This window comes from Osmerus mordax, chromosome 21 (genome assembly GCF_038355195.1).
Source record: "Osmerus mordax isolate fOsmMor3 chromosome 21, fOsmMor3.pri, whole genome shotgun sequence".
Classification (NCBI taxonomy): domain Eukaryota; kingdom Metazoa; phylum Chordata; class Actinopteri; order Osmeriformes; family Osmeridae; genus Osmerus; species Osmerus mordax.
Genome location: NC_090070.1, coordinates 11,379,826 through 11,405,413, shown reverse-complemented (window position 1 = coordinate 11,405,413; position 25,588 = coordinate 11,379,826). Strand labels below are relative to the sequence as shown.

The 25,588-nt window shown below is 48.7% G+C and overlaps 1 protein-coding gene and 1 pseudogene across 1 annotated transcript; one reads left to right on the top strand and one right to left on the bottom strand.

Annotated features, from left to right (window-relative positions):
* Window positions 1-9: 9 nt before the first annotated feature.
* On the bottom strand, window positions 10-16,461 carry glis2a (GLIS family zinc finger 2a). Its single transcript, XM_067259356.1, has 8 exons — window positions 16,425-16,461; window positions 14,976-15,079; window positions 6,391-6,565; window positions 5,481-5,668; window positions 4,571-4,756; window positions 4,034-4,167; window positions 3,582-3,700; window positions 10-2,256 (listed from the first exon to the last, which is right to left on the bottom strand). The coding sequence occupies exons 3-8, from the start codon at window positions 6,539-6,541 to the stop codon at window positions 1,523-1,525; spliced, it is 1,512 nt and encodes a 503-aa protein (XP_067115457.1). The 5' UTR covers window positions 6,542-6,565; window positions 14,976-15,079; window positions 16,425-16,461; the 3' UTR covers window positions 10-1,522.
* A 150-nt stretch (window positions 16,462-16,611) lies between these two features.
* LOC136965549 (transcription factor AP-4-like) lies at window positions 16,612-25,498 on the top strand (annotated as a pseudogene).
* The last annotated feature ends 90 nt before the right edge of the window (window positions 25,499-25,588 follow it).

The following is a 25,588-nucleotide window of genomic DNA, read 5'->3' as shown; positions in this document are numbered from 1 at the left end:
ACACAAAGGTGAGGTTTATGAATTTGTTTAATGACAATGTCTACCATTGCTCATCATTACTTCTCTTTGGAACGGATGCTCTTAACACATCCTCCGTCGTAAAAACAAAACAACAACAAAAACGTTTCACCAATCGTAGGAATATCTACATATATATTCATACATTATATTTCTGTGTACTTGTGTGTGTATTTATTTAACATGTCACGTTCATGTTCGTGATACAAGGCACTTAAACACACATTTGAAATACTTATAACGATGATCTCAATGTGCAAAAAGGCTATACTGTATATAATTTCAACTTTGATACAGGCCCTGGTAGGCCATTGTCTTATATTAACCCTTTGGGCTTCAAGACCCCCATGAATCTTTAGCTTTTTCTATCTTCATCCACCCCAAGTCAATCATCTTATAGTTGCCTCTAGTTAGGGGTGTTAAACATGATTTCAGATCCAAAATGTAAGTAGATTTTGTCTTTCTTTGTGGTCGTTAATTTAAATTAAGTATTCATTCAGGTCATCAATTTAACTAAATGATGACCGGTTATGCTTTAATTAAGTTATTTCCTCAAATGTCGAGCATTGGTATCAAGATCCTGGTGCCCAAAGGGTTGACACATCACAGGGATGCGGGTCCGGTTAAGATCCTTGTCACTGATTAAACCACCACCTCTGTTGGGAAACAAGTCAACATTACAAAATGTCTCGTCAAGAAATCAGATGGGAAACTCCCATCAAACAGATAGAGAAACAGAGAGAGATAGAAAAAAAAAAAACTAGAGACTAAACCTTAAACCAGAGATGTAACTTTAGAGGGGAGTTGTAAAGTAAATGGAACAAGGAAGGCGTCTATTAAGTTAAATATTAACTGATTAGACACCACAGTAAATGGATCTGTTTACCCATTAATTACATTTTGATCCATTTTCAGTTGAGGACAGAGGACACTGAAGAACAGGGATGCCTGGCGACTTGCAAAGTTGTCTTCTTTTTCTTTTCTTTTTTTGATCATCACGCAGGATATATTCTTTTCTCTTTTAGACTGATCTCAAACCTGATTCAAAATCAGATCATGAGAATAGATAACGCTAGATAAACCTGTTTTGTACGCGTGGATGTGCACATGTGTGCGTTTGAGTGAGTGAAGACCTATCTTCCACTTTTACTACTACTGTATACATCTCAATGAAAGTGCTATGGTGGTCCAATCGCTAGTGTGGCCCCTCTCCTAAAAGCAGTGAGTCCTGGCTGTCATTCCCTCAGTAATGTTTTACATACTCTTCACAAAATGTGAGGACTGTCCCAAAGCTAAACAGGACTCAAACCTTCCTCAGTGCTCATGCCTGGACAAGGTCATATCCTTTTCAAACACATCCAAACACACCTACCAATCTTGGCATTGGATACACTCAATGTCAGTCGTATTTTTTGTTGTTGACACACCCACACATAATACTCGCACACACAATAACAAATGTCTACTGCTGGAACAGCGCGACCGGAGGAAGAGTGTGTGTGTCCTAGCTGACGATGGCAGGTTTCAGGGCCAACACCCCTGGAGACACCACCACCCAGGTCAGTGGGTCCCGACCTGCCACCACGCCCCCCGCGGACAGGTTCAACGCCGCCTCCCCCCTCCCTCCGTCCTCATCCTCCCCATCCTCCCCGTCCACCTCCCCCCTGCTCTCCGCCCTGCATGGCCTCCCCAGCCCCACGGCCCCCAGCACCGACGAGGCCCCCAGGCCGTAGTGCAGCAGGGGGGAGTCCCCCCTGAGACCCAGGTGGCCCCCGCCTCCGATCAGGGAGAGGAGAGAGAACCCGGGGGGCCCCAGTGAGCTCATGTCCAGGCTCTGGGGGAGGTGACAGAGGGCGGAGAGGGGCAGCGAGCCCCCCCCCAGCCCTGACAGGACGTGTCCCCCCAGCAGGGCTGCGCCCCCCCCGGGGATGATGACATGAGCCCCCCCGACGTAGGGCAGCTCCGGAGCCCCGTGAGGCCTACGGAAGCCCGGGCCGACCCCGGTCTTGAGTAGGTCCCCCAGCCTGCCCGCGGAGCCCTGGTCCTGGGCTACGAAGTGTCCGTGGGCCTTGATGTGCTTGCGGAGGGAGCTGGGGTCCGTGTAGCGCTTCAGGCAGCCAGACATCTTGCAGTAGTAGGGCTTGTCCACGTAGTGCGTGCGCGTGTGCTTGAAGCGGTCGCTGGAGTTGGAGTAGCGCTTGCTGCAGCCCTCGTACGGACAGACGTAGGGCTTTTCCCCTGGAGGAAGACATTTAGATTTATTGAGAGAAGAAAGTTCAAGAGAACAGAGATACAGAGATTGAGAGGAGAGATCTGAAATAGAGATTGAGAGGAGAGATCTGAAATAGAGATTGAGAGGAGAGATCTGAAATAGAGATTGAGAGGAGAGATCTGAAATAGAGATTGAGAGGAGAGATCTGAAATAGAGATTGAGAGGAGAGATCTGAAATAGAGATTGAGAGGAGAGATCTGAAATAGAGATTGAGAGGAGAGATCTGAAATAGAGATTGAGAGGAGAGATCTGAAATAGAGATTGAGAGGAGAGATCTGAAATAGAGATTGAGAGGAGAGATCTGAAATAGAGATTGAGAGGAGAGATCTGAAATAGAGATTGAGAGGAGAGAGAGTATATAGATATAGAGATTAAGAAGGGATAGAGACGTAGGAGTGTAATTCTTATACCAGCAGATTGGAACAAGAAAAAACTTTTTTTTTTGTATTGGGGTGTACCAGGGGCGTCGTCAGACCCTTTATAGTGGGGCACATGCCCCAGTATAAAACTTCTGTGCCCCAGTAAAATCTAAAGTTTGAGTTTTAACAATTTACTTCATTAGTCAGTGCATTAATTTAGATTGATAATCCCAGAAAAAATTAACACAGTATCCCAACCAACGCTTGTAAAAGTGTTTAACCGAAAACACAAACCTATATGCACGCAGAATTCCATGTCAGCGTGCTCTTCTGAGCTTGCTAAATAGCCACTGGAGCACGAACACAGAAGTCCAGGGGGGTAATTCCAGAAAGCAGGTTAGGCAACATAACCAGGTAAGTTAACCCACCAGCAATGTTGCTACAACTGGGGGTTAGCTGGGGAGTTCATTTACTTGGGTGTGTCACACAACCTTCTTTCTGGAATACCCCCCAGGTGTCGGACTCAGTGCACAAGTCAGAATTGAGGTAGGCTAAGAAAACATTACAAAACTAAAGATAGTTTCTAAATAATAGGCCTACCGTTCATCTTATTTTGACTAAAACATAAAAACCCTATTACATGAAGCAACAAAAAAAAACAGTATTTGCGCTCAAACGAATGCGAAAAAAATGTGCGCGCTTGCATTAGCTATTGATGTCCTTGCCAAAGCTGATATCAAACTTGCGTCCATGAACTGTTCTATAGTGGGTTAAGCAAGGGGAATTTTGTATAGCCTAGTAGTGCATTGTGCACAGAAAGCTTGAAAGAAAAAAGGGATATGAATTAGGGGCCGGTGGCCCAGTAGAGTTTTATGTCTAACAACGCCCCTGGTGTGTGCTGTACGTGGTCATGTTTGTGTTTCCTCACACACCTGTGTGTGAGCGGGTATGGATCTTCAGGTTTTCCAGACGAGAGAAGCTTTTGTTACAGGTAGGGCAGTGATGCGGCTTCTCATTGGTGTGTGTGCGGATGTGAATTAGCATCTTGTACCTTTAAAAGAAAAACACACAGTAATGTATTTGTCTAGGGCTCCCTCAAAGCTTCCCCCATGCAAACAAACCATTTCCAAACATACAGTAGAGAGATAAAGACTTATGGACGTTTTTATTTAATATAAACGTTATATTTGTATTTAATTCTATCGTTTCTTCTAAGAGTTGTAGTCCTCCTGATATCTTCCGATACATAATACATTGTTTATACGGTATATTATGTGTTTGGTACAAGAAAAAAAATCAATCGCATCTTCGTGAAGGCCATGTGGTTCGGATTAATCAGGATTATCTGAGAGGATGTTTGTGCTCACAGGGAAACCATGCCCACCTGGCGTTAAAGCCCCGCCCATTACGAGCACAGCCATCCCATTGGCAACAGTACCCAGAATCCTTTTCAGGCTTGACGTGGTAGTCGTTAATGTGTTCCACAAGGTCCTGCAGGGAGTCGAACAGCAGGTGGCACTAGAGGGCAGAGAGAGAGGGGGAGGATGTAGAAAGAGAGAAGGAAAGGGAGAGAGAGAGATGTAGGATAGGGGAAGGGAGAGAGAGAGAGGTGTAGTGAGAGGGGAAGGGAAAGAGAGAGAGGTGTAGAGAGGAAGACAGATTTAAAGAGAGAAAGAGTAGAAGAAGAAGTGAAAGAGGAGGGGGGAGAGAGCGAGAGATGAGACAGGTACAGAGAAAGAGAGAGAGAGAGAGAGAGAGAGAGAGAGAGAGAGAGAGAGAGAGAGAGAGAGAGAGAGAGAGAGAGAGAGAGAGAGGAGAGAGAGGGAGAATGAGATGGGTCAGAGAGGTGTGTCATCAGCTGTGTCTCTAGAGATGCTGTATGGATGACAGTTGAGTCCTCTCCACTTGTCAATCATCTTACCCTCATCCAACGACAGGCCAGCTGCTCATCCGATGAGGGCTCCGGCGAAGCCCTCTTCTCCCCCGCCTGACCAATGAACATGGAGGATGGTAGGTTGAACCCGCCCCCGGTGTTTCCGATAGGCAGGAAAAACTGGAAGCCCTGAGGAGAAGCTCCACCCTCCAAGTATCGAGAGTGAAGAACTTCCTGTTTGAGAGAGAGAGAGAGAGAGAGAGAGAGAGAGAGAGAGAGAGAGAGAAGGGGGGGGGGGAGTAGTGTAAGAGAAGTTCCAGTCTGTCTCTCTGCCATTTGTGTTGTGTGTGTGTATGTGTGTGTGTGTCTCTGTCTGTCCATCGGCCCTTAAGTCAGTGTGGTTGAAATCAGATTAGGAGAGAATCGGGGCATGACTGCGTGGAGACACCAACCAGACAAATTAGATACACCTCCAACTCAATGCAGCCCTGTTTACCCCTGAGTGGGGAGCGTCCAGCCATCAGACCCATCTAACGCAGGACAGACTGGGCCACGCGTGCGCACAGAATATCACAGGGGGTTCAGATGGCTGAGGGGTTAGGGAATCGGGCTAGTAATCATAAGGTTGCCGGTTCGATTCCCTGGCCGTGCATGGAACGTTGTGTCCTTGGGCGAGGCACTTCACCCTACTTGCCTCGGGGGTAATGTCCCTGTACTTACTGTAAGTCGCTCTGGATAAGAGCGTCTGCTAAATGACTAAATGTAAACACTGTACGTACGCCCGACCACACAAACACACAGATGAATGGCACGCCCTCGTCTGAACTTCCGAGTTTCGAAGGAGATGCAGTACTTTAAGTTCTTGGTGTACAAGGTTCACAGTGGGGAGACATGCACAAAAAGGGGAATTCCCAGAGATGGGAGTTTAGGGGGGGGGGAGTATTTTATTCCAACTCACCCTGGAGAAGAGGTGGGGAATGGGGCTGCTTCCGTGCGGGGAGGGGGGCTCTGGGGGGGAGGAGGGGGAGGAGAAGGAGGGGGAGGAGCAGGAGGGGGAGGGGGCATGGCGGGAGCAGGGCGACAGGCTGAGGTCCATGGCAGGGGGAGTGCAGGAGCCTTCGCTGTCTTGGGGGCGGGGGGGGCCACCTGGGGTAGAAGGGGGACGCAACACAGTCATGATAGTGGAACTCACTACACACGCACACACACACACCTACACACACACGGACACACACACACACTTTCTCTCTTTCTCTCGCACGCCAACACAGTGTATCTCACAGTGTCGTGTAAATCACCATCCACGCGCACGCTCTTTGTCTCTCACACACACACACACAAACGTGAGCGTACGTCGTTTTGGAAGCGAGCGAGGCTCCAGGTTCATATGAACATCATCATGCTTCTCTCATTACTGTGAATTACACGTACGCGCTCATTAAGACGCTCTGGAGCTGCTGTGTAACACTGACCGGAGTAATGCCCTTAAGTGGTCGTCTGTGTGTCCCTTCTGTGTGAGTGTGTGTCCCTCTGTGTGTGTGTGTCTGTCCCTCTGTGTGTGTGTGTCTGTCCCTCTGTGTGTGTGTGTCTGTCCCTCTGTGTGTGTGTGTCTGTCCCTCTGTGTGTGTGTGTCTGTCCCTCTGTGTGTGTGTCTGTCCCTCTGTGTGTGTGTGTGTCTGTCCCTCTGTGTGTGTGTGTCTGTCCCTCTGTGTGTGTGTGTCTGTCCCTCTGTGTGTGTGTGTCTGTCCCTCTGTGTGTGTGTAAGTGTCTCCATGTGTGTGTCTTGGTGTTTGAGTGTGTGTGTCCGACTGTGTATTTATTTGTGTTTTTGTCATTCCATCTGGGTTTGTTGTGTGTGTGTGTCCTACCTGGAGAGGCAGGGGGCGAGGGGTAAAGTGTGCGGAGTAAACGGGGGCGTGAGGCGCTGAGGGGGGCGCAGATGGGGGCGGAGCACCCCCTCTTCCCCAGCCGGACCCGCCCCCGAAGCTTCAGGTCCAGTGGCTCGTCCAATGACAGCATGGATGCTGCGTTAGCTCTGCCCACCTGCGAGGAGACGGGGAGATCAAAACGCATGGTTAGACTTCCAAGTTAAACTCAGGAAGTTGAGGATCTTGGAAAAGGACAGCATTGCTCCGGGCTATCATAAGGCTGAACACAAGGTTCTCATGCAGATTTGGAGACAAAAACACACACAAACACACACCACACACACTCATACACTCAAATGCACAAAAACATCTGACCACGGTGCATGAAAGACCACTGTTTGAGGGAAAATAAACACACATATCCCAGCCTCCGATCTCCAAGTCTTTCCTTTGACCTCAACCAAACACACACACACAAACACACAAACACATCGGTGTAAAGCATTCCACAGTGCTCCCATGACAGGGATCCACAAGCCGCTCCTAGGTGCTAACCGCTACAGGAAGTCCCTCCCCTGTCTCACAGCAAGGTGGGAAGAGTACACGTCTGATCTGTCAATCAAAACCCAAGACCCCGGACGTTGAGTCAGCGAAAAGCCCTGACCCAGTAAACAGCCACAGTTGCAGATGACGACGATCCTGAATCGCAGGTCGCAGTGAATATTTCACACAAAGCTGCCATTGACATCAGCAGGCTACATAGCAGAAGAGAACTGACGTAGCGTTAGCTTAGCAGGCTACATAGCGGTAGCAGGTTGACGTAGCATTAGCTTAGCCGGCTTCATGGCAGAATGTAGCTGATATAGCATTAGCTTAGCACAGTGGTGTGCAGTATGAGAGGACAGGGGCCCTGCTGGGGACAATGCTCAGTCAAGTGGTCTCAAACACTGCTTAGCTTGCTGAGCTAAAGCCTTCAAGAACCTCTAAGTCCGTAAACATGGAGCGGGCTTCAGATATTTCATGAAAAAGGATCTTCAAACCAATCGAACCGATCCATTTGTTAGATCCAATCAGACGACAAGGTTGAAGGGTTAGATCAGAAGACAAGGAAGAGCAATGATTGGTCCGTTTACTCTGTGAACCGTGAGTTAGTCGAACCATTTGGGGTCTATTCAAACACGCACACACACTCACACACTCGCATGGCAATTACAGACAGGATCTCCAATATAATACACACCAGATTGGTAACCACAATGAAGTCAGTGTTTCGCTGCTTCTCTTGGCTTGCCAGCCCCACAGTGGCTTTACATTCCTACCGAACACACACACACACACACGCAAACACACACTTCCATACACTGCAACGAGGGGTATTGTGAAGGCACACACATACAGAACCATATGTATGCAGACACGCACTTAGACCAGCAGGCATGCATGCAAACACACACACACATGCAGGCACACACACACATGCAGGCACACACACACACCACACACACAGGCCTCTCCCACCTCTCCCTCTTTCCCTCATTGACCTCCCTTTGGGCAGTGTGCCCAGGCTCCCTTACCGCTCCCCAACTGCCGAGAAACACACACACACACTCACAGAGCATATGTACAGCAACGGACCCGCTTTCTCCAAACCTACCCAGAATGACACACACGGTGCTGTGAAAAGACACACACACACACACACACAACGCCCCCATGGTGTCACACACATCCTTCAGATGAAAGATTCTTCCCTCCTCCCTGGACAGGAAACCTCCGTTTCCACGGCGCCCTGAGCTGGCCTCTCCCTCCTCCTCGCTTGCCTTGTACTTGCCCTTCTTCGCTCCCTCCATCCCTCCATCCTTCCCTCCATCCTGTGGCTTTTCGTCCCTCGCCCCCAAACCTCAACTGTAGAAAACCCCTCTCTTCCTTTCTTTCTCTCTTGCTCCACGCCTCACAGTCCCTTGCACTCATTTTTCTCATAAACTCTATTTTTCTTCCCCCACCCCCCTTTCTTTCCCCTCCTCTGCATTTCATCCTTGCTCTGATTCTTACTCACTCGGTTTCTCGTAAGAGCTTACCCTCCCTTCCACTCCTCTGCTGTTCTCCATCCCTCTTTTCCCCTCCTCCCTCGCTCTTGCATTCTTTCGGTGACTTTCATCCTCTTCATCCCTCTCTTCTTCCTCTCACACTCATTATTTCTCCCGTCCCTTCGTCCATCTATCCTTCCAGAACCTTATAAGGAATTATCAAGCAGAAAACCAACAAATGACATACAGAAGTACTGCATTTGGGATTTGTCTCTCTCTCTCGCGCAGGAAGAGTAATGATGGAGCCAAGAAAGTCACCAAAAAGACTATTAAAAAGTACGGACAAACTCAAAAACAAAACAGAGAGTAACCGGCTGGAGAAAACTCAAAGCGAGGGAAGGAAAGAGAGGAAGGTGAGGAGAGCAGTAGGCAGGGCAGGGAGAGCTCTCTTACCTAGCCACCCATGGACCTCAGCAAGACCCACAGGCCCTGAGGAATTCTAGGGTTAGGAAGGTGTGAGGGAGGGAGGGAGGGAGGGAGGGAGGGAGGGAGGGAGGGAGGGAGGGAGGGAGGGAGGGAGGGAGGGAGGGAGGGAGGGAGGGAGGGAAAGAGAGAGACATAGATAGAGAGTGAGTGTGTGAGAGAGAGAGAGAGACAGAGAGAGAGAGACAGAGAGAGAGAGAGAGAGAGAGAGAGAGGCGTGGCCTCGTCTCCTGCAGCTTTCTTATTACTTCCCTCTTTTTTATTTCTCTTTTTCTCTCTTTCCCTTCACTGCCCCTCAGAATCACATCATGTGATGCAATACTCCGACTGCAGCCTGCAATAGCAGAGCCTGCTGGGTGGTGCACACACTCTCCACAGAAACGAAGCTTGTGAAAGAAAAGTTCAAGAAAATACGTTTCAATTTCATCTAGGAACTTCTTACAACCCCGACAGTGTGTGTGTGTGTGTGTGTGTGTGTGTGTGTGTGTGTGTGTGTGTGTAAGCGTGCATCTGTGTGTACATACATGTATTTGTGAGTGTGGGAAAGAGCATTTCTGAGTGTGTGCTTTTTGGAGCGTAATCTTGTGTGCGCATGTGTGTGTCTGTGTGCATGTGTGCATGTGTGCATGTGTGTGTGTGTGTGTGTGTGTGTGTGCATGTGTGTGTGTGTCAGCGAGGCACCTGTGGCCTGGTCATGCTGTATTACAGCCCTCTGACAGGACATAGAAAGAACCAGATGCTGAACAGACAGGGGGACTGGCTGGGCAGCTGGGGCCTGGCAGAGAGGCCTGCTGCTGGGGGTGCTGATGGAGCTGTGGGGGGTGGGGGGCTCTGGAAGGGTGGAGAACATGCATGTGACTGGGGGGGGGGGGGGGGTAGGGGGTTAGGTTGGAGAGAGACCGGGTGGAGGGTGGGGATTTCTGGGTGGGAAGGGGAGAAGGCCAAGCATGAGGGTGGATGTGTGTGTTTGTGGAGCAGGGTCAAAGCCATAACATTTACATTTAGTCATTTAGCAGACGCTCTTATCCAGAGCGACTTACAGTAAGTACAGGGACATTCCCCCCGAGGCAAGTAGGGTGAAGTGCCTTGCCCAAGGACACATTGAAAGTGCCTTGTAGGAAGGAGGGAGGAGAGAAGAGGAGGCAAGGAAGCCACACTGTTCTTTTCTTGGCTGAGTGGTCCACAGGGAGGCAGGAACAGAGCGGAATTAAGCAACTAAACAGACCACCGCAAATTAGACAGGTGACGCAATGCCAGGAAACGGCCGCAACAACGACTAGTGTCTCGGTGTGTTTGAAGGCGCGCGTGAGACGCGCCCAGTAGCCTGCAGTATGTCAGCATATGTGATGTGCTTTAGTTTCCCTTCACTTACAATCTCCATAAAGTGTGTACGGTTTCTTCCATGCTGCCTTCTCTCACTGGAGACCTGACTTGCTGGCACCCTCCCTCCCAACCAGACCTCCCTCTATCCCCCCTTTATCTATCCCTCCCTCTTCTTGTCTCTCTCTTCATCCCTCCCTCTTCTTGTCTCTCTCTTCATCCCTCCCTCTGTGCCCCCCACTGCTTGGCAGCCGGACAAGATCAACACAGAAACCTCTTTACTCCTCTCTGCCTCTTTTCCCTCTCTCTCTCTCTCTCTCTCTGTCTCTCTCTCTCTCTTTTCCCTCTCTCTCTCTCTCTCACTCTCTCTGTCTCTCTCTCTCTCTTTCTCTTCTCTCTCTCTGTCTCTCTCTCTCTCTCTCTCTCTGTCTCCTCTATCTCTGTCTCTCTCTCCTCTCTCTTTCTCTCTCTCTGTCTCTCTCTCTCTCCACTCAGCTGAGGAACAGGCCCCCTCCCTCTGCCTCCTTTCATCTGCCGAAGAGATGTGAAGCAGAAAAAAGACAAACAGAGAAATAGGAAAGGAGAGAGGAGATGGAGGGGGCACCGAGAGAGAGAGAAATAAAGTTGAGAGACAATGGAAAAGATAATGAGAGGATGAAAAAAAGAGAGTGAGAGAGACAAAACAGGAGAAGAGAGACAGCATCAGGTTGCTGTGAGAGGAGGCTTCTGACCCTCACTGTCAGGAATTCATTTTCCGAGACAGAACCAGACCCACAGCAGACTCACTCTCTTCCCTCCTTCTCCTCTCTCCCTGTCTCCCCCTCTCTCCCCTCCTTCACTCTCCCTCTCTCCCTTTCCCTTTCTCCCTCTTCCTCCGTCTCCCTCCGTTCCTGTCATCCAGACCTCAAACACACAAACACATGCGCTTCGCATTCCTCCGAGCAGAGCAGATTCACCCAATTTGTTTCCACTGCGTGTTTACTGTGTGTGTGTGGGAGGGGGGGCTCTGTGTGTGTGTGTTGCGCGCTCTGGCGTGTGGTGCGTGGGGGATTTTGCGTGATAGCTTACGTGCGGATGGGTTGTTGGTTTGTGTATTTGTGGATGTGTTTATGGTGTGAGCATGTGTTGCATGCTAGCGCCTGTCCTGTATTGTCGGTTGACGTGTGTGTTTTTCCTTGCTAGGCGTATATGGGTCGTTGGTGTGTGCATGAGCACTAGAGTGCAGGGGCGGCGCGAGCCAAGCCAGTAAATAATAACCAACCCCAGCTGTAGAGTAGAGCCATCTCTCTGAGATTCCTGCCTAAAGGAGGACAGGAGAGATGGAGAGAAAACACTTAGTAGTGACGCTAGCATGCCCGGGGTGACCACGCAGTGATAAGGCGGGGGGGGGGAGTGGTGCCTGCGCATGTGAAGGAGACTAGAGAGAGGGTGAAAGGCTGGATAGAGGGGAAGGGGGAAAAGACAGGAGAGGTTTGGAGAGAGCGAGAGGAGGGGGAGGAGGAGGGGAGGAGGGGAGGAGAGACGGAGATCCGACGGTCTGTCCTTCGTGGAAGTTTTCATTCCTGGTGGGAGTCTGAGTGGAAACTGAAGAGCAGTCTCCATCCAGGACTGGATGGCTGACGACGTCCATTTCTCTCTTTTCAAAAAGATGAGATTTTCTTTCTCTCAACTCTCGTTTTTTTTTTTCCTTTATTTTCTTTCCATTCTCTTCCCTCCCTTTCCACTCCTCCTGTGTCTTTTTTAGAGGGTGGGTATTTTGTTTAGGAGAGTTTAAGGCCTCACAACTGTCTCCTTGCGAGCCAAGAACCAAGAGGACTGAGGGGGAGATTGGTGGTGGAGGGGAGCGAGGGAGGAGGGAGGGAGGAGGGAGGGAGGGAGGAAAGAAGTGTGAGGGAGGAGGTGGGGTGTCGGGGTGGGGTTGCGGAATTCCGTCTGTGTTTGTTTTGGAAATGAACACACAGACACTGGGGCCCTCTGCACTATAATGGAAAAGAAGGGTTTTTTAAACGAGAGTGCAAGGAATGGGGTGGGAGTGTGTTTGTGTGTGTGTGTGTGGGGGGGGGTGTATGGTGTGCCCCACGAGGTGGACCACACTTGGGGGGCCCTGAACCATGTGTGTGTGTGTGTGTACACATGTGATTTCACTCACATGCACAGTGAATGGATGCCTGAGTTTAGCGTGCGAGCACAGATAGAGAGAGAGAGAGAGAGAGAGAAGAGAGAGAGAGAGAGAGAGAGAGACGAGAGAGAGAGAGAATGTGCGTGCCTGGGTCCGGCCACACACTCCTGTAGGGTAGTAATAGATGAGAGAGGGGGGGAGAGAGAGAGAAAGTGTGATAGGGTGAAAGGGGGGTGAAAAAGTACAAGCAAACGAGTAGCGAAAGAGAGGAACTGGGGGACGAAGGAAGGGAGGAAGAGAGAAGGGGGGAGGGAGTAAGAGAGAGAGTAAGAGAGGGAGAGGGGATGTGAATGAGACATTCCAGGGAAGGGGAGCAGCTCTGAGGCAGTCTTTAGTGGTTAGGCTCCAACAGGAGAAAAATGCCTTGTCTGGACTCTGCCAGAACCAGAGAGCTAGGGACAGAAAGAGAGTGGGGGGGGGGGGGGGGAGTGCGGGAGGGATAGAGACAGAGAGAGAGAGAGAGAAAGAGAGAGAGAGAGCAGGGGCATAGAGACACAGAGAGACAGAGAGAGAGACAGAGAGAGGGGACAGAGAGAGAGAGAGAGTGCAGGAGGATAGAGACAGAGAGAGAGAGAGAGAGAGAGAGAGAGAGAGAGAGAGAGAGAGAGAGAGAGAGAGAGAGAGAGAGAGAGAGAGAGAGAGAGAGAGAGAGAGGAGAGAGAGAGAGAGAGAGAGCGGGGGGTAGAGACAGAGAGAGAGAGAGAGAGAGAGAGAGAGAGAGAGAGAGAGAGAGAGAGAGAGACAGACAGACAGACATAGAGAGACAGAGAGAGAGAGACAGACAGACAGACAGAGAGACATAGAGAGACAGAGACAGAGGAGAGAGAGAGAGAGAGACATAGAGAGATAGAGGCAGGAGAAGAAGGGGAGGTTGTGTAGCAAAGGTAGTGGGAGTAAAGGGACTGAGGGGAGAATGAGACCAGGGGGAGACGGGGGAGGCAGTGCGCCTTCTCCCCCTCTATCTCCCCCTCTATCTCCCCCTCTATCTCCCCCTCCTCCTGCTGATGCTGTGGAGAGCGTGCTGCTTTTATAACAAGCTGCTGAACCCACTGAACCTTCCAGTCCAAACACACCCAGGGAGGCCTGGGGGGAACAGGCTCCACCCAGGGGCAGAAGAAGGTGTGTGTGTGTGGGGGGGGGGAGGAGGGGCTCTGTGTGGGGGTGGGGGGGTGGGAGGAGGGGGCTCTGTGTGGGGGGGGGTGTGGGAGGAGGGCTCTGGTGTGTGTGTGTGTGGTGCGTGGGGTGTGTGTGTGTGGGAGGGGGGCTCTGTGTGTGTGGGGTTGTGTGTGGGAGGGGGGCTCTGTGTGTGTGTGTGTGGGGTGTGTGTGGGAGGGGGGCTCTGTGTGTGTGTGTGTGTGTGGAGGGGGGCTCTGTGTGTGTGGTGTGTGTGTGTGTGTGTGTGTGTGTGTGTGTGTGGGGGGGGGGTGTGTGTGGGAGGGGGGCCGTGTGTGTGTGTTTTATGTGATATCCAAACTTTGATGTATGGCAACTTTAACTTTGTTAAAGTTGTATTTTCCCCTCTCTTGTTGTGTATCCGTAATGTGTGTATGTGTGTTTGCAGGTTACAGTCCTGTTGCATCATGCTCTCGTGAAGGGCCAACTCTGAGAGGCCTGGAGCAGAGCCCTCTCTTTTCCTGTTGTGGTGGAACCCCCCACCTTTCTTTTCTCTCTCTCTCTCTCTCTCTCTCTCTCTCTCCTCTCTCTCTCTCTCCTCTCTCTCCTCTCTCTCTCTCTCTCTCTCTCTCTCTCTCTCTCTCTCTCTCTCCCACCCTTCTCATCCTCTCTCTATCTCTCTCTCTCTCTTCTCATACTCTTTATGTCTCGACCCAGAAACAATGTGTTGGGGTGGAAGGAATTATTATGGTGTGGGCATTCTCGAATTGTGGCATATGGTGACCTGTAGTGACAATACAATCTGCCATATGACATTTCATGGTTAACCTCTACACTTTGATCATACATTAACTATCTGTTGCCTGTACACATCCATTCACGTTGAAAGATGAGCGTCAAAGTCAGCAGAGAAACAGAATAATGCGTTAGAACTTGTCTGTGCTGCAGGCTATCAGAGCTGCATATCTAATTGGGGTCATAGAGGATGGGTAGGGTCACGAACTTCTGCGCACGCACCTACCTGAATCTGCGCGCACTTGACAGCGCGCCGGATGTTGATTATCTTGTCTACAACAACACCACACTTTCTCGACTGGATTTTTTTCCCACCTCGGTTCTGGAAAATGACGGCCTACTGGTTCCTTATAAAAGCTTTCATGCGCCCAGAAAACAGGACAGACATAAAGCGAGACAGTCACGGAACAGATCGTAACATTTAAGTATAGAACAGATAACTAACGGCCACCTAGCCTAAGCATGGCCTCAATCACAGGATATAACAAGAACTGGGGTCAGTCTAAAAACCTACGAACCGTGACAAAATAAGACAATAATTGAACATTTAACACGATAATCGGTTTGATAGAATTCGAAGGAAATGGCTCTCGAATATTTGTTTTCTCTGGGGAGAAATAGGTAATAGCCTCGAGCCTAGGTGGGTAGCGTTTGCTCGCTATATTTACCTTTAGAAAAAGCTTGTCACCGAGAGACGTGACTGTGGATCCTCGCGTCTTCTGTGATGTGTGACAAGTCAATCGTCTCAAGCGTACAACACCGGTTTCCGAGACTGCTAACACAGATTTGGCTCTTCAGGTGGCAAGTTTAGCAACCATATTCCGAACCATCGTCGATTTTGAGATAAACTATCAAGCTAAAACAAACAGTGCGGAAAATAATAAGCACCAAAAAATCCACCCCAAAAAGGAATTCGTCCGTTTTTTCTTCAAAGAATGTGCCTGTTGCGAGTACGTCCGTTTTTAACGGTTATATCCCTTTACGCAATTAAAACCCAGTCCACATTGTCATTACCTAACAACAAAAAAACATTCCGAGTCACGTTTTAAAACATAAAGAAACAAAAATATGTCAAGAATGACATCCGTCAAATTCGCTAAAAACGAAATACCTTGCGCTCTGGTTTTGTAGGTGCATCGCTTAGTTGCGACGCTAGTCAACTGTTTACAGTGGGCGGTCAGTCCGCCTAGTCTTGGTGGTGAAAGAGAGAGGGATGGGAGGGAGGTAATGTCTGGGTGGGTGCGCAGATAGATGGAGGAGAGAGATGCCAAATAAGATCCAGCTTTCTCCTTCCCTGGCCGCAGCTGTTGCCTCTCTCTGCGGCACACCCCACAGGACGTGACAATGGTGGTCTAGTTTCTTCGTGAATCTGGTGAGCTGTTTACTGACAGTTAATTTTCTCAGTCCTATAGCCTACAATGCCCCCCCCCCCCCCCCCCCCCAAAAAAAAAAAAAAACTACCCATCTCTCTTTCTCCATCGCACACATACGCCTTGGCAAAGAACTTAATGACTAAATAATAACTTGACAATGTGTTGGTACAATAGACGCCAGTAGCCTACTTTATTGTCTCTCGACTATAAATGAAAACATGAAGCCAGACAAGGGACATCCACATGTGTATCCCTTATGTGTTTACTGCCACCTAGTGACCAAACTGTGGAACTGACTGTCTTATAAAACAGTTAACGTCTAGCCATTCTAATTAAGTCTACAAGCTATTCATGAGGTTTATGTCCAATACATGGCAAACCGTAGTCTAAATCAAACGGAAAATAATTAAGTATAAAATGAATAAAATAATACGAATAAAAAATTGTGTTACCTGTTTAGCACAACGTTGGTAAAAAATAAAAGGTTCATAAATATAATGTATTATATAATAAGTTACATAAGTGTGAAGATATTAGACCCCCATATTATAACAATTCACCTTATGTATACAATGCTGTTACCTTTATTAGCTAAAGGTCATTGACCTTACCTTTTAGGCATTAGGATAAAATGTTTCTATTATTGTGATTTATTATACGGTTTGCGGGGCTAAAGGGCAAACGTGATGCTTTAACTGAAATTACAGCGCTTCTACTCATTTCAAACAGTCGTTTTTTTTTAACCCGCACTGCAACAGTTGCAATGTCCGTCGGTCGGTGATAGAAGTTCTTTTGTTTGTGCGTAGTCTGGGCTGCTATGCGGAGAAGCTCTCAGGCGCTCCTTGATTCCAACCAGCTGTTTCCCGCCTCGAGACACAGGATCAGCTGCAAACACACACACACACACGTAGTAGGCGGAGGCGGAGGCGCCACACACGTACAGGGAATCCCGCATCAGCTGTAAGACATAGCTACTATACCGTTAGCTATCCTTAAACAACCTCGAATAACTGTGCGATTAAGGCTTATAATTTTGCGATGTGCAAGCAAGCAAAGTGAGAGGACCCGGACCGCATTTTTGTGCATCAAGAACGAAAGTAACAACATCAAATTTACGGACTTAACAGGGTGTCTTGGAAAGCATGGAATATTTCATGATGCCAACCGAGAAGATCCCGTCCTTACAACAGTTCAAGAAATCGGAGAAAGATGTTATCGGGGGTCTGTGTAGGTGTGTATGAAAATCGGAAATGTATTGTCTACGTTTCATGTAATCAATTGTCTGTTACCGTTTGTTGTTGTTGGCGCAGCCTGTAACAATATTGGCAACAGGCATGGTGCTGTTGCCTAGAATCATGTTAGCAGTGAAGCTAGCTAGCTTGCTCTATGATGCCACAAGGGCGGGATATAAACTTGTCGTTTATTCGTTCAATAACTCCATCTAACCAATTCACAAGCCGTGGGCGTATGCATTTCGGTAGGGTTGTTACCGAAAATGCAAATAAACCGGACGAAATTGATACATTTGTAATCTAGTTAACATCTACCACGTGGTTACTATCACGCTGCCCGCCGCTCTGATCCTCGATCGAACTAGACGGCTACATGATTAGAGGTTTTCCTCGACATTTTGTCTTGAAACCAACTGTGAATATCACAAGAGAGTCTTTTAATATAATTTATTAGCGGTTATTGTGTGGACAGAGACTTGTAAAACAGTGGAAAGTGAATATCCACAATATAACACGGCAGCGATTAAACCATACCCATGGTGCTAGCCAGCTAGCTCGTGGTCGAAGCGGCCATGCTTGTTCTGTGTGTCGTGTGCTGAAATTAGCTTAGCTGGTTAGCTAGCTACAAGCTAGCTGCGTGCGATGAAACATCGCAGATGCGTTGGGGAAATAATAAATAAATAATGTTTCTGCATGTGCGTGCCTCAAACATGTGAAGCTAAAACGTTTGCACTTTTACCCAGTTGTGTGTGTTGAGAGGTATCGGAGAAGGTTCAGAAAATCATACTAGGAAGCTAGGCGAAAGAGGAATGCATTGTTCTCCGTGCCAAGGGGTGGTCCGGTGTCAGATTTCACTAAGTGAGCTACTGGAGGCTACTCTTACGGAGTAGACGTTTATTGCTTGTAAACGTTGCATTCAATACAGATGAGATTTCTATCATGTTTATAAGGTTTAACTGGGTAACTTATGCAGAGTCTTTGAGAAGCACAATCTGTCATTAATGAGTGTACTACTAGATAGCTAAGGGGTTGACACCCACCTCGTGAGTTGGCTGTGGATCGGAGTAGCCCGAGGCTGAATTTATGAATGGAGTTTTCAGAATACTACTACTTATGTTTCCTTGCTTTATCATCTGTTGTTGTTTTGTAGGACACGCCATGTATAAAGTTCCTATGGGAACAACATGGAAATATGTAGTTCTCATATATTATAAAACTAAAGTGTGTGTTCATTAAATCAGATAGTAATATTGCAATTACTTATTCATATTTTTTATACAATAGATGCCGTATTGTCTTTCTGGGCAGGCTGGGCAGGTTAATAGGTTGCTCCAGGATTGTCTATATCCTTAGCACTTTACAGGTAAAACGGCCAGAAATCTAGTTATTCAAGCATTTTCTTTCGCAATCATGACCATGAACTTATGTCAAGAAGGGTCATGGGTCGGGTGTGACACCTATTGAACACACAAGACTGGTGGTTGTTCAGCCGTTAAAATGAGAGATTAAGAAGGACAAGGCAGGGAGTTCAGTAAACTCGTCCTGAAGCCCGGAGCGTCCCCTGACTTGGGCACGCTGGTTTTATGGGGTTAAACTCTGGGGGGAATTATGTGAAGGAGACGTTTGTTGTCCTACTAACAGCCTGAAAGGATCCTAGACTTTTGTTGGGATGTATTATTGTTTAACTATACATCAGAATCAGAAAGGGATTTATTCGCCATGAAAGTTTGCACAGACAAGGAATTTGCTTTGGCAGAACCAGATTTGCGGTTGCATTCAGTGTCAGTGTCTCTAGTCTAGACACTGACGTTGCTATCTGGCCACTTGTCACCAAGACACTAGATCTTCGAAGACACGTTCAGAAATCACAATGTTTCAAAATGATAATATATTTTTTGCGATATAATAATTCAATGTCTGCAGTGAAATAACCTGGTTTACCCCCTCTCTCCCCCCCCCCCCCTCCCCCCCTCAGCCTGGCCAACATCCCCCTCAGTCCAGAGACTGCCCAGGACCAGGAGCGACGTATCCGCCGGGAGATCGCCAACCAGCAACGAGCGCCGACGGATGCAGAGCATCAACGCAGGGTTCCAGTCCCTGAAAACACTCCTGCCCCACACCGATGGGGAGAAACTCAGCAAGGTAGTCAGACACACACACAGCCAGGCATACTCTAGACACACACACACACACACACTCTCTACGCATACGCAGTCAGACACACACTCTTAAAGGCTGAAATATGCTTCTGCGTCTCCGTTTACCGATGGGCGGGCGCACGGATACGGACGGATAGACTTCGTTTATGGTTCTCCGTAGGCTGTGGGTGCTGAAAACAATTCACTGCCAGAAGAGTAGGTGGCGCAACGTTTTCTCGGAGCAAATGTACAAATTAGCCGTTTCATCAATAAAATACGCACACAAATACGAGTCCCTCCGCACAGTGCCGGCCTCGCTCCGCTAACCAGGCGCTGTTTGTCCCTGCCAGGCCGCCATCCTGCAGCAGACGTCAGACTACATCTTGCCTGGAGCAGGAGAAGACACAGCTGCTTGCAGCAAAACAACCAGCTGAAACGCTTCATTCAGGTAAGCCGTTACATCCCCCTTCTTCCTCCCCCTTTGTCCTCCTCCAGGAAGTCCGGGAGCCAATCCCCTCATCCTTTAGAACTTTATGACTGTAAAGGTCGATGCGAGGTTATTACACAGGTCCCACAGAAGTACGCACTACGTTAGTTACACACTTGGACACTAACCATCCCCTCTCTCTCTCCTCAGGAGTTCAGCGCTCGTCACCCAAGAGGAGGCGGGGCGGAGGAGAAGGACGAGGGGATTGGCTCCCAGACATCCTGGAGGAGGAGAAGGGGAGGAGCTGAGGAGGGAGATGCAGGAGCTGAGACAGCAACTGGAGAAGGAGCGCTCGGCTCGCATCATCCTGGAGGAGCAGTGAGATGGGAGAGGGGAGCAGGAAGGAGCAGGGGGGAGAGGGGTGAGGGAAGGAGCAGGGGAGACAGGGGAGAGGGGTGAGGGGAGGAGGAAGGAGCAGGTGAGACAGGGGAGAGGGGAGAGGAAAGAGCAGGTGAGAGAGGGGGTGAGGGGAGGAGGAGGAAGGAGCAGGTGAGACAGGGGAGAGGGGAGGAGGAAAGAGCAGGTGAGAGAGGGGTGAGGGGAGGAGGAAGGAGCAGGTGAGAGAGGGGTGAGGGGAGGAGGAAGGAGCAGGTGAGAGAGGGGTGAGGGGAGGAGGAAGGAGCAGGTGAGAGAGGGGTGAGGGGAGGAGGAGGAAGGAGCAGGTGAGACAGGGAGAGGGAGGAGGAAAGAGCAGGTGAGAGAGGGGTGAGGGGGAAAAGGAAGGAGCAGTGGAAAGAGGGTGAGGGGAGGAGGAAGGAGCAGGTGAGAGAGGGGTGAGGGGAGGAGGGGAGGAAGGAGCAGGTGAGAGAGGGGTGAGGGGAGGAGGAAGGAGCAGGTGAGAGAGGGGTGAGGAGGAGGAGAGAAGCAGGTGAGAGAGGGGTGAGGGGAGGAGGAAGGAGAAGGTGAGAGAGGGTTGAGGGGAGGAAGAAGGAGCAGGGGTGAGGGGAGGATGGAGGGGGAGAAAGAGAGAGGTGTAGCGGTACAACCAAGAAGAGGAAGATGATGGTTGAAAGAAGGATGAGTAGTAAAACTGCCCCGGTGTGCGTGCGTGCAGGTGCGTTCCCTGGACAGCCACCTGCACCCGGAGCGTCTCAAGGTGATCACCCAGCAGGTGCAGGAGGAGCAGGTGCAGCTTCAGACCCAGACCCTGCTGAGACTACAGCAGCTCCACCAGCAGGCCGACACACACACACACAGCTCCAAGGTCAGCACACACACACACAGCCCCAAGGTCAGCACACACACACACACACAGCCCCAAGGTCAGCACACACACACACACAGCCCCAAAGGTCAGCACACACACAGCCCCAATCAGCACACACACACACACAGCCCCAAGGTCAGCACACACACACACACACACAGCCCCAAGGTCAGCACACACACACACACACACACACAGCCCCAAGGTCAGAACACACACACACACACGGCTCCAAGGTCAGCACACACACAGTAGCTTCACAACCAGTCTAGGATAAACACACACACACACAGCAGCTTCACAACCAGTCTAGGATAAACACACACACACACAGCAGCTTCACAACCAGTCTAGGATAAACACACACACACACACAGCAGCTACACAACCAGTCTAGGATAAACACACACACACACAGCAGCTTCACAACCAGTCTAGGATAAACACACACATACAAACAGCCATTTTAGCAATGTACACACACTCTCTATTCCCCTCTCTCCTCCTCCTAACAGAACTCTCATGCAGCACGTACTACCTCGTCTAACTTCTCTATTCCTTGTCGTCTCTCAGGTGAAGGCCCCCACCACACCCCCAGCCCCCACCCACCACCCCACGGTCATCGTCCCCGCCCCCACGCTATCCCTCCACCCGCACCACGTCACCGTGGTGACCATGAGCCCCCCCGTCAACACCAACACGGTGTCCACCTCCCGACAGAACCTGGACACCATCGTACAGGTGAGGACCCGTCTTGCGTGTGACGAAGCGCTCTTTCTTGTTTTGCCGTGCGTTTGTGTTGTTTAAGGGCGGTTCATACGGCACTGTGCCGTGCGTTTGTGTTGTTTACGGGCGGTTCCATACGGCACTGTGCCGTGCGTTGTGTTGTTTAAGGGCGGTTCCATACGGCACTGTGCCGTGCGTTTGTGTTGTTTAAGGGCGGTTCCATACGGCACTGTGCCGTGCGTTTGTGTTGTTTAAGGGCGGTTCCATACGGCACTGTGACGTCACAGTTCCATACGGCACTGTGACGTCACAGTTCCATACGGCACTGTGACGTCACAGTTCCATACGGCACTGTGACGTCACAGTTCCATACGGCACTGTGACGTCACAGTTCCATACGGCACTGTGACGTCACAGTTCCATACGGCACTGTGACGTCACAAGCGGGTACATTTTCGATACGGCAAAAAAAGCTGAAGTGCCAGAGAAATCTCCGTGTTTTTCTATTGTGTGCGTTGTTCTAAAGGGTGGTGTGTGGTTCTATCGAGTGTGTGTGTGTGTGTGTTCTCTAGTGTGTTGTTCTCCAGTGTGTGTGTGTGTGTGTGTGTGTGTGTGTGTGTGTGTGTGTGGTTCTCCAGTGTGTGTGTGTGTGTGGTTCTCTAGTGTGTAGTGTGTGTGTGTTGTTCTACAGTGGGTGTGTGTGCGCGTGTTGTTCTCCAGTGTGTGTGTGTGTTGTTCTCCAGTGTGTGTGTGGTTCTACAGTGTGTGTGTGGTTCTCTAGTGTGTTGTTCTACAGTGTGTGTGTGTGGGCGCTTGTTGTTCTCTAGTGTGTGTGTGTGTGTTGTTCTACAGTGTGTGTGTGTGTGTGTGTGTGTATGCGTGCGCTCCGTCTCACAGCCGCCTTTGTACCTGCAGGCCATCCAGCACATCGAGCGTACTCAGGAGAGGAGGGGCAGCGCCGAGGAGGACCAGAGACGAGCCGTCATCGTCAGCCCCGCCCACGTCGCCATGGATACGGCGTGCTCCGACACCGCCACCGACACAGAGGGGGAGGACGACTGCTCGATGAACTGACGTGTGTCTTGATACACACACACACACAGACCACGCCTCCCCCTAAACACACCCATACACACACATTGTAACAGACTTGAGTTGATTCCCTCCGGTCGAGCCGACTACTTCATTTGCGCAAAAATGCGTTTCGTTGGCATTCTAGAACCCCTCCCACCCACACCAAGGCTCCAACCTTGCCCAGGAGTTAAGCTCAGCCAATCACGTACTGTAAAAAAAAAAAAAAAACACAACAACAACAAAACAAACAACAACAAAAAAAAAAAGGTCACAAAAACAACAAACGGATGAAGATAGACGACATCAAGATGGCCGCCAAAACAGTAGGATCAGGATCACTACCTAGGCAGTGTCATAGTATCCACATTCTCTTTACTGGGACCGGTAACCAGGTGGACATTCTAGTGTGCAGAACATTTGTGTTCCTTTCTTTGTGAGAAAGGAGAGCAAGCGAGAGGAGAGGGGGGAGGGGGGGGGGGTCAAACGTGACCTCCACTGTTGTTAGGCAACAGCTCCCCTCGCGGTCCCGTACCCTGTTGTGTTTTAAAATAGAAGTGTGTGCTTTATACAATCTCTGTCGCCAGTATTGCCAGGTACTGCAGGTGAACACCAACGTTACAGAGAGCTTGAATGTAACTGTTATTTGTTATTAGTTTTCTTTTTCTGTTTTTTTTTTCTGTTTTCTTTTTTTTTTTTTTGTAGAAACCCTTAATTTCCTCTCATCCCAGTTAAAATACAATGCAGCTCCTTCTTCCAAAGGGGACTTAAGGGTTGCACTTCTTTTACATTATTACCCTTTTGAACATCCCCCTAATTGGTTGTTGCTAAGTTCAAGCTAATGCTTGCATAAGGTTAGCCGACATGCTAATGCATTGGTATTTTTTCTGGTAATGATTTAATTGGCATGCTAAATCAGTTAGCAATAAGCTAATGTAAGCCAAACCGACTAGCATCTAAGCTAGCTGATGTTTGGCTCGTTGTCCGGTTAGATATGACTGAATGATGCTGAACACTGGTCCAAGTTGACCCTCTGATTAATGTGTGGAAGGAAATTGAACGCGCAAAAAAATCTTTATTTTTTACCAGTGTGAATTAATAAGCTGTTCCAATGGTTTACATATGCAAACCTGGGTCATGGATCTGATTTTCTAAATTAATAATAGTTCTGTTGTCAGGGTTACTGAATGTACAAGCTGAAATGGAAGAAAAAAAACCGAATGAATTTGTCACAAGTGGAAGATCACCCCAACGACCCACCTCCCAAAAATGAAAAACCTTAGGCTATCTATATTTTGTTTTTATTTGTTCCGGTGACTATGCACTAGAGTTTTTGCTGTGTATGCAATCCCAGCTCCATCTACATGAGTTGGTGTGTGAATAGCTGAAACGTGTTGGCTCGTTAATCTATGCACCCACAGCGCACGTGTGTGAGACCTCTTGCATACATGCTTACCTTGACTGATTGTAGTCTCCTTTCCCTCTCGTGGTGCTCTTAGTCATCCGGTGCTGAGCTGCCTAGCAACACTCATATCTCCCTCCTCCCCCCCCCCCCCCAATAATCTCCCGCCTGATCCCGACATCACTTCAGTTTGGCGCAGCAATGTGGGACATCACCTTTAAGACTCTTGACCACCCCTTTAAATGTGTAGGTAGAAAAGCTGCTATAAGCCTTCTGATATGGGATGTGCTCTAAGATGGTGATGTTTTTCACACCTGTGGCCCAGGTGTGCTGCAGGACCTCTGTCTGCAGAACCAGACCACTGGAACCTTCCCCCACAAGCCGTTCTATTGGACGACAGATTGATATCGATGTGGCAACACACATTCTTATCCTCCCTCCCTCCCATTGCCCTCCTCGCTCACCCTCTTTGTTCAACCCCCCCTTTTGCCCCCCTCCCTCCCTTCACTGTTGTTTTGGTCGTTTACTTGGGAACAGGACTGGAATTCCTGTTAGAAATTATTATTATCTATAATTTTTTTTAAATTTGTTTCCTTCTGTTTCTTGTTCTCCAGTTTCCATGGTAATATGCTGATATAATGCTGTAAAAAAAAAAAAAAAAAAACATTCCATTTATTTGGACTTGTAGAAAACGTCTTCACCTTCTTGTTTTGTTTTCAAACCAGACTAACCAATGTCCTCTTGCCAATTGTGTGTGTTGATTATTGCTATATTCTTTATTTTGAGAAATATGTGCTGCCCTTTTTGATTTGTTTCTCGGGGGGGGGGGGGGGGGGGGGGGGTTATATGGTTATTTTCTAGTCATCCTTGACAGTTGATCTCTCTTTCTTGTCTGGGTGTCTGTTGGAAGGTCAGAGGAAACTTGATTTTATCCACAGGACTACATCTTCAGATACGGTTAGAATAGTAGCTACCTATTGAACACAGCAGTAATCTCGTGTTGTAATTTGAAGTACTTTTCTTTCAGTCTTTTCAAATCTCGTGTCATCTCATTCCCTCCTTTTCCTCCTTCCTCGTCTCCCAAACGAAAACGTGAGGAGAAACTCCCTGAATGCAGTTTAAGAGCGAAAGAGATGGGGTTGAGATGGAACACAAGGGTGTGGGGGTGAAACCATGCCCTCCTGTGTGTTGCGTAGGAGGAGATATGGAGAAGATACAGATATGAAGCACTTGCTGTTCTCAACTGCCTGAATCAACAACACGGAAAGATTTTGACCAGGTTTTGTTTAGATTTGTCTTATTAAGAGCTCTTTGCTGGGATCTTAATCGACCAGCTGTGTCTTTAGTTAATTTCTTCTATCCTTCCATCTTCAAATCTTTATCTCTTTCCTATCATCCAGTGTCCCATTCTTTTTAAATTACAGGCCTTTTTATATATTTTTTTGTTTTCAGATTTTTTTCATCTGTCAGTCGAGGTTGATGAGAAGCTGTTATATTTTGTTTAAAAAAACATGGGAAACAGGCCTTTGTAAAGACAAAAAATAATAAAATTTGTACTTGGTTTTTTATTATTTGAGCATCTGTCTTACTCGTTTACAAACACACAGGAAATCGTTCTCCTTGTTGATCACTAGGTTGTGCTATT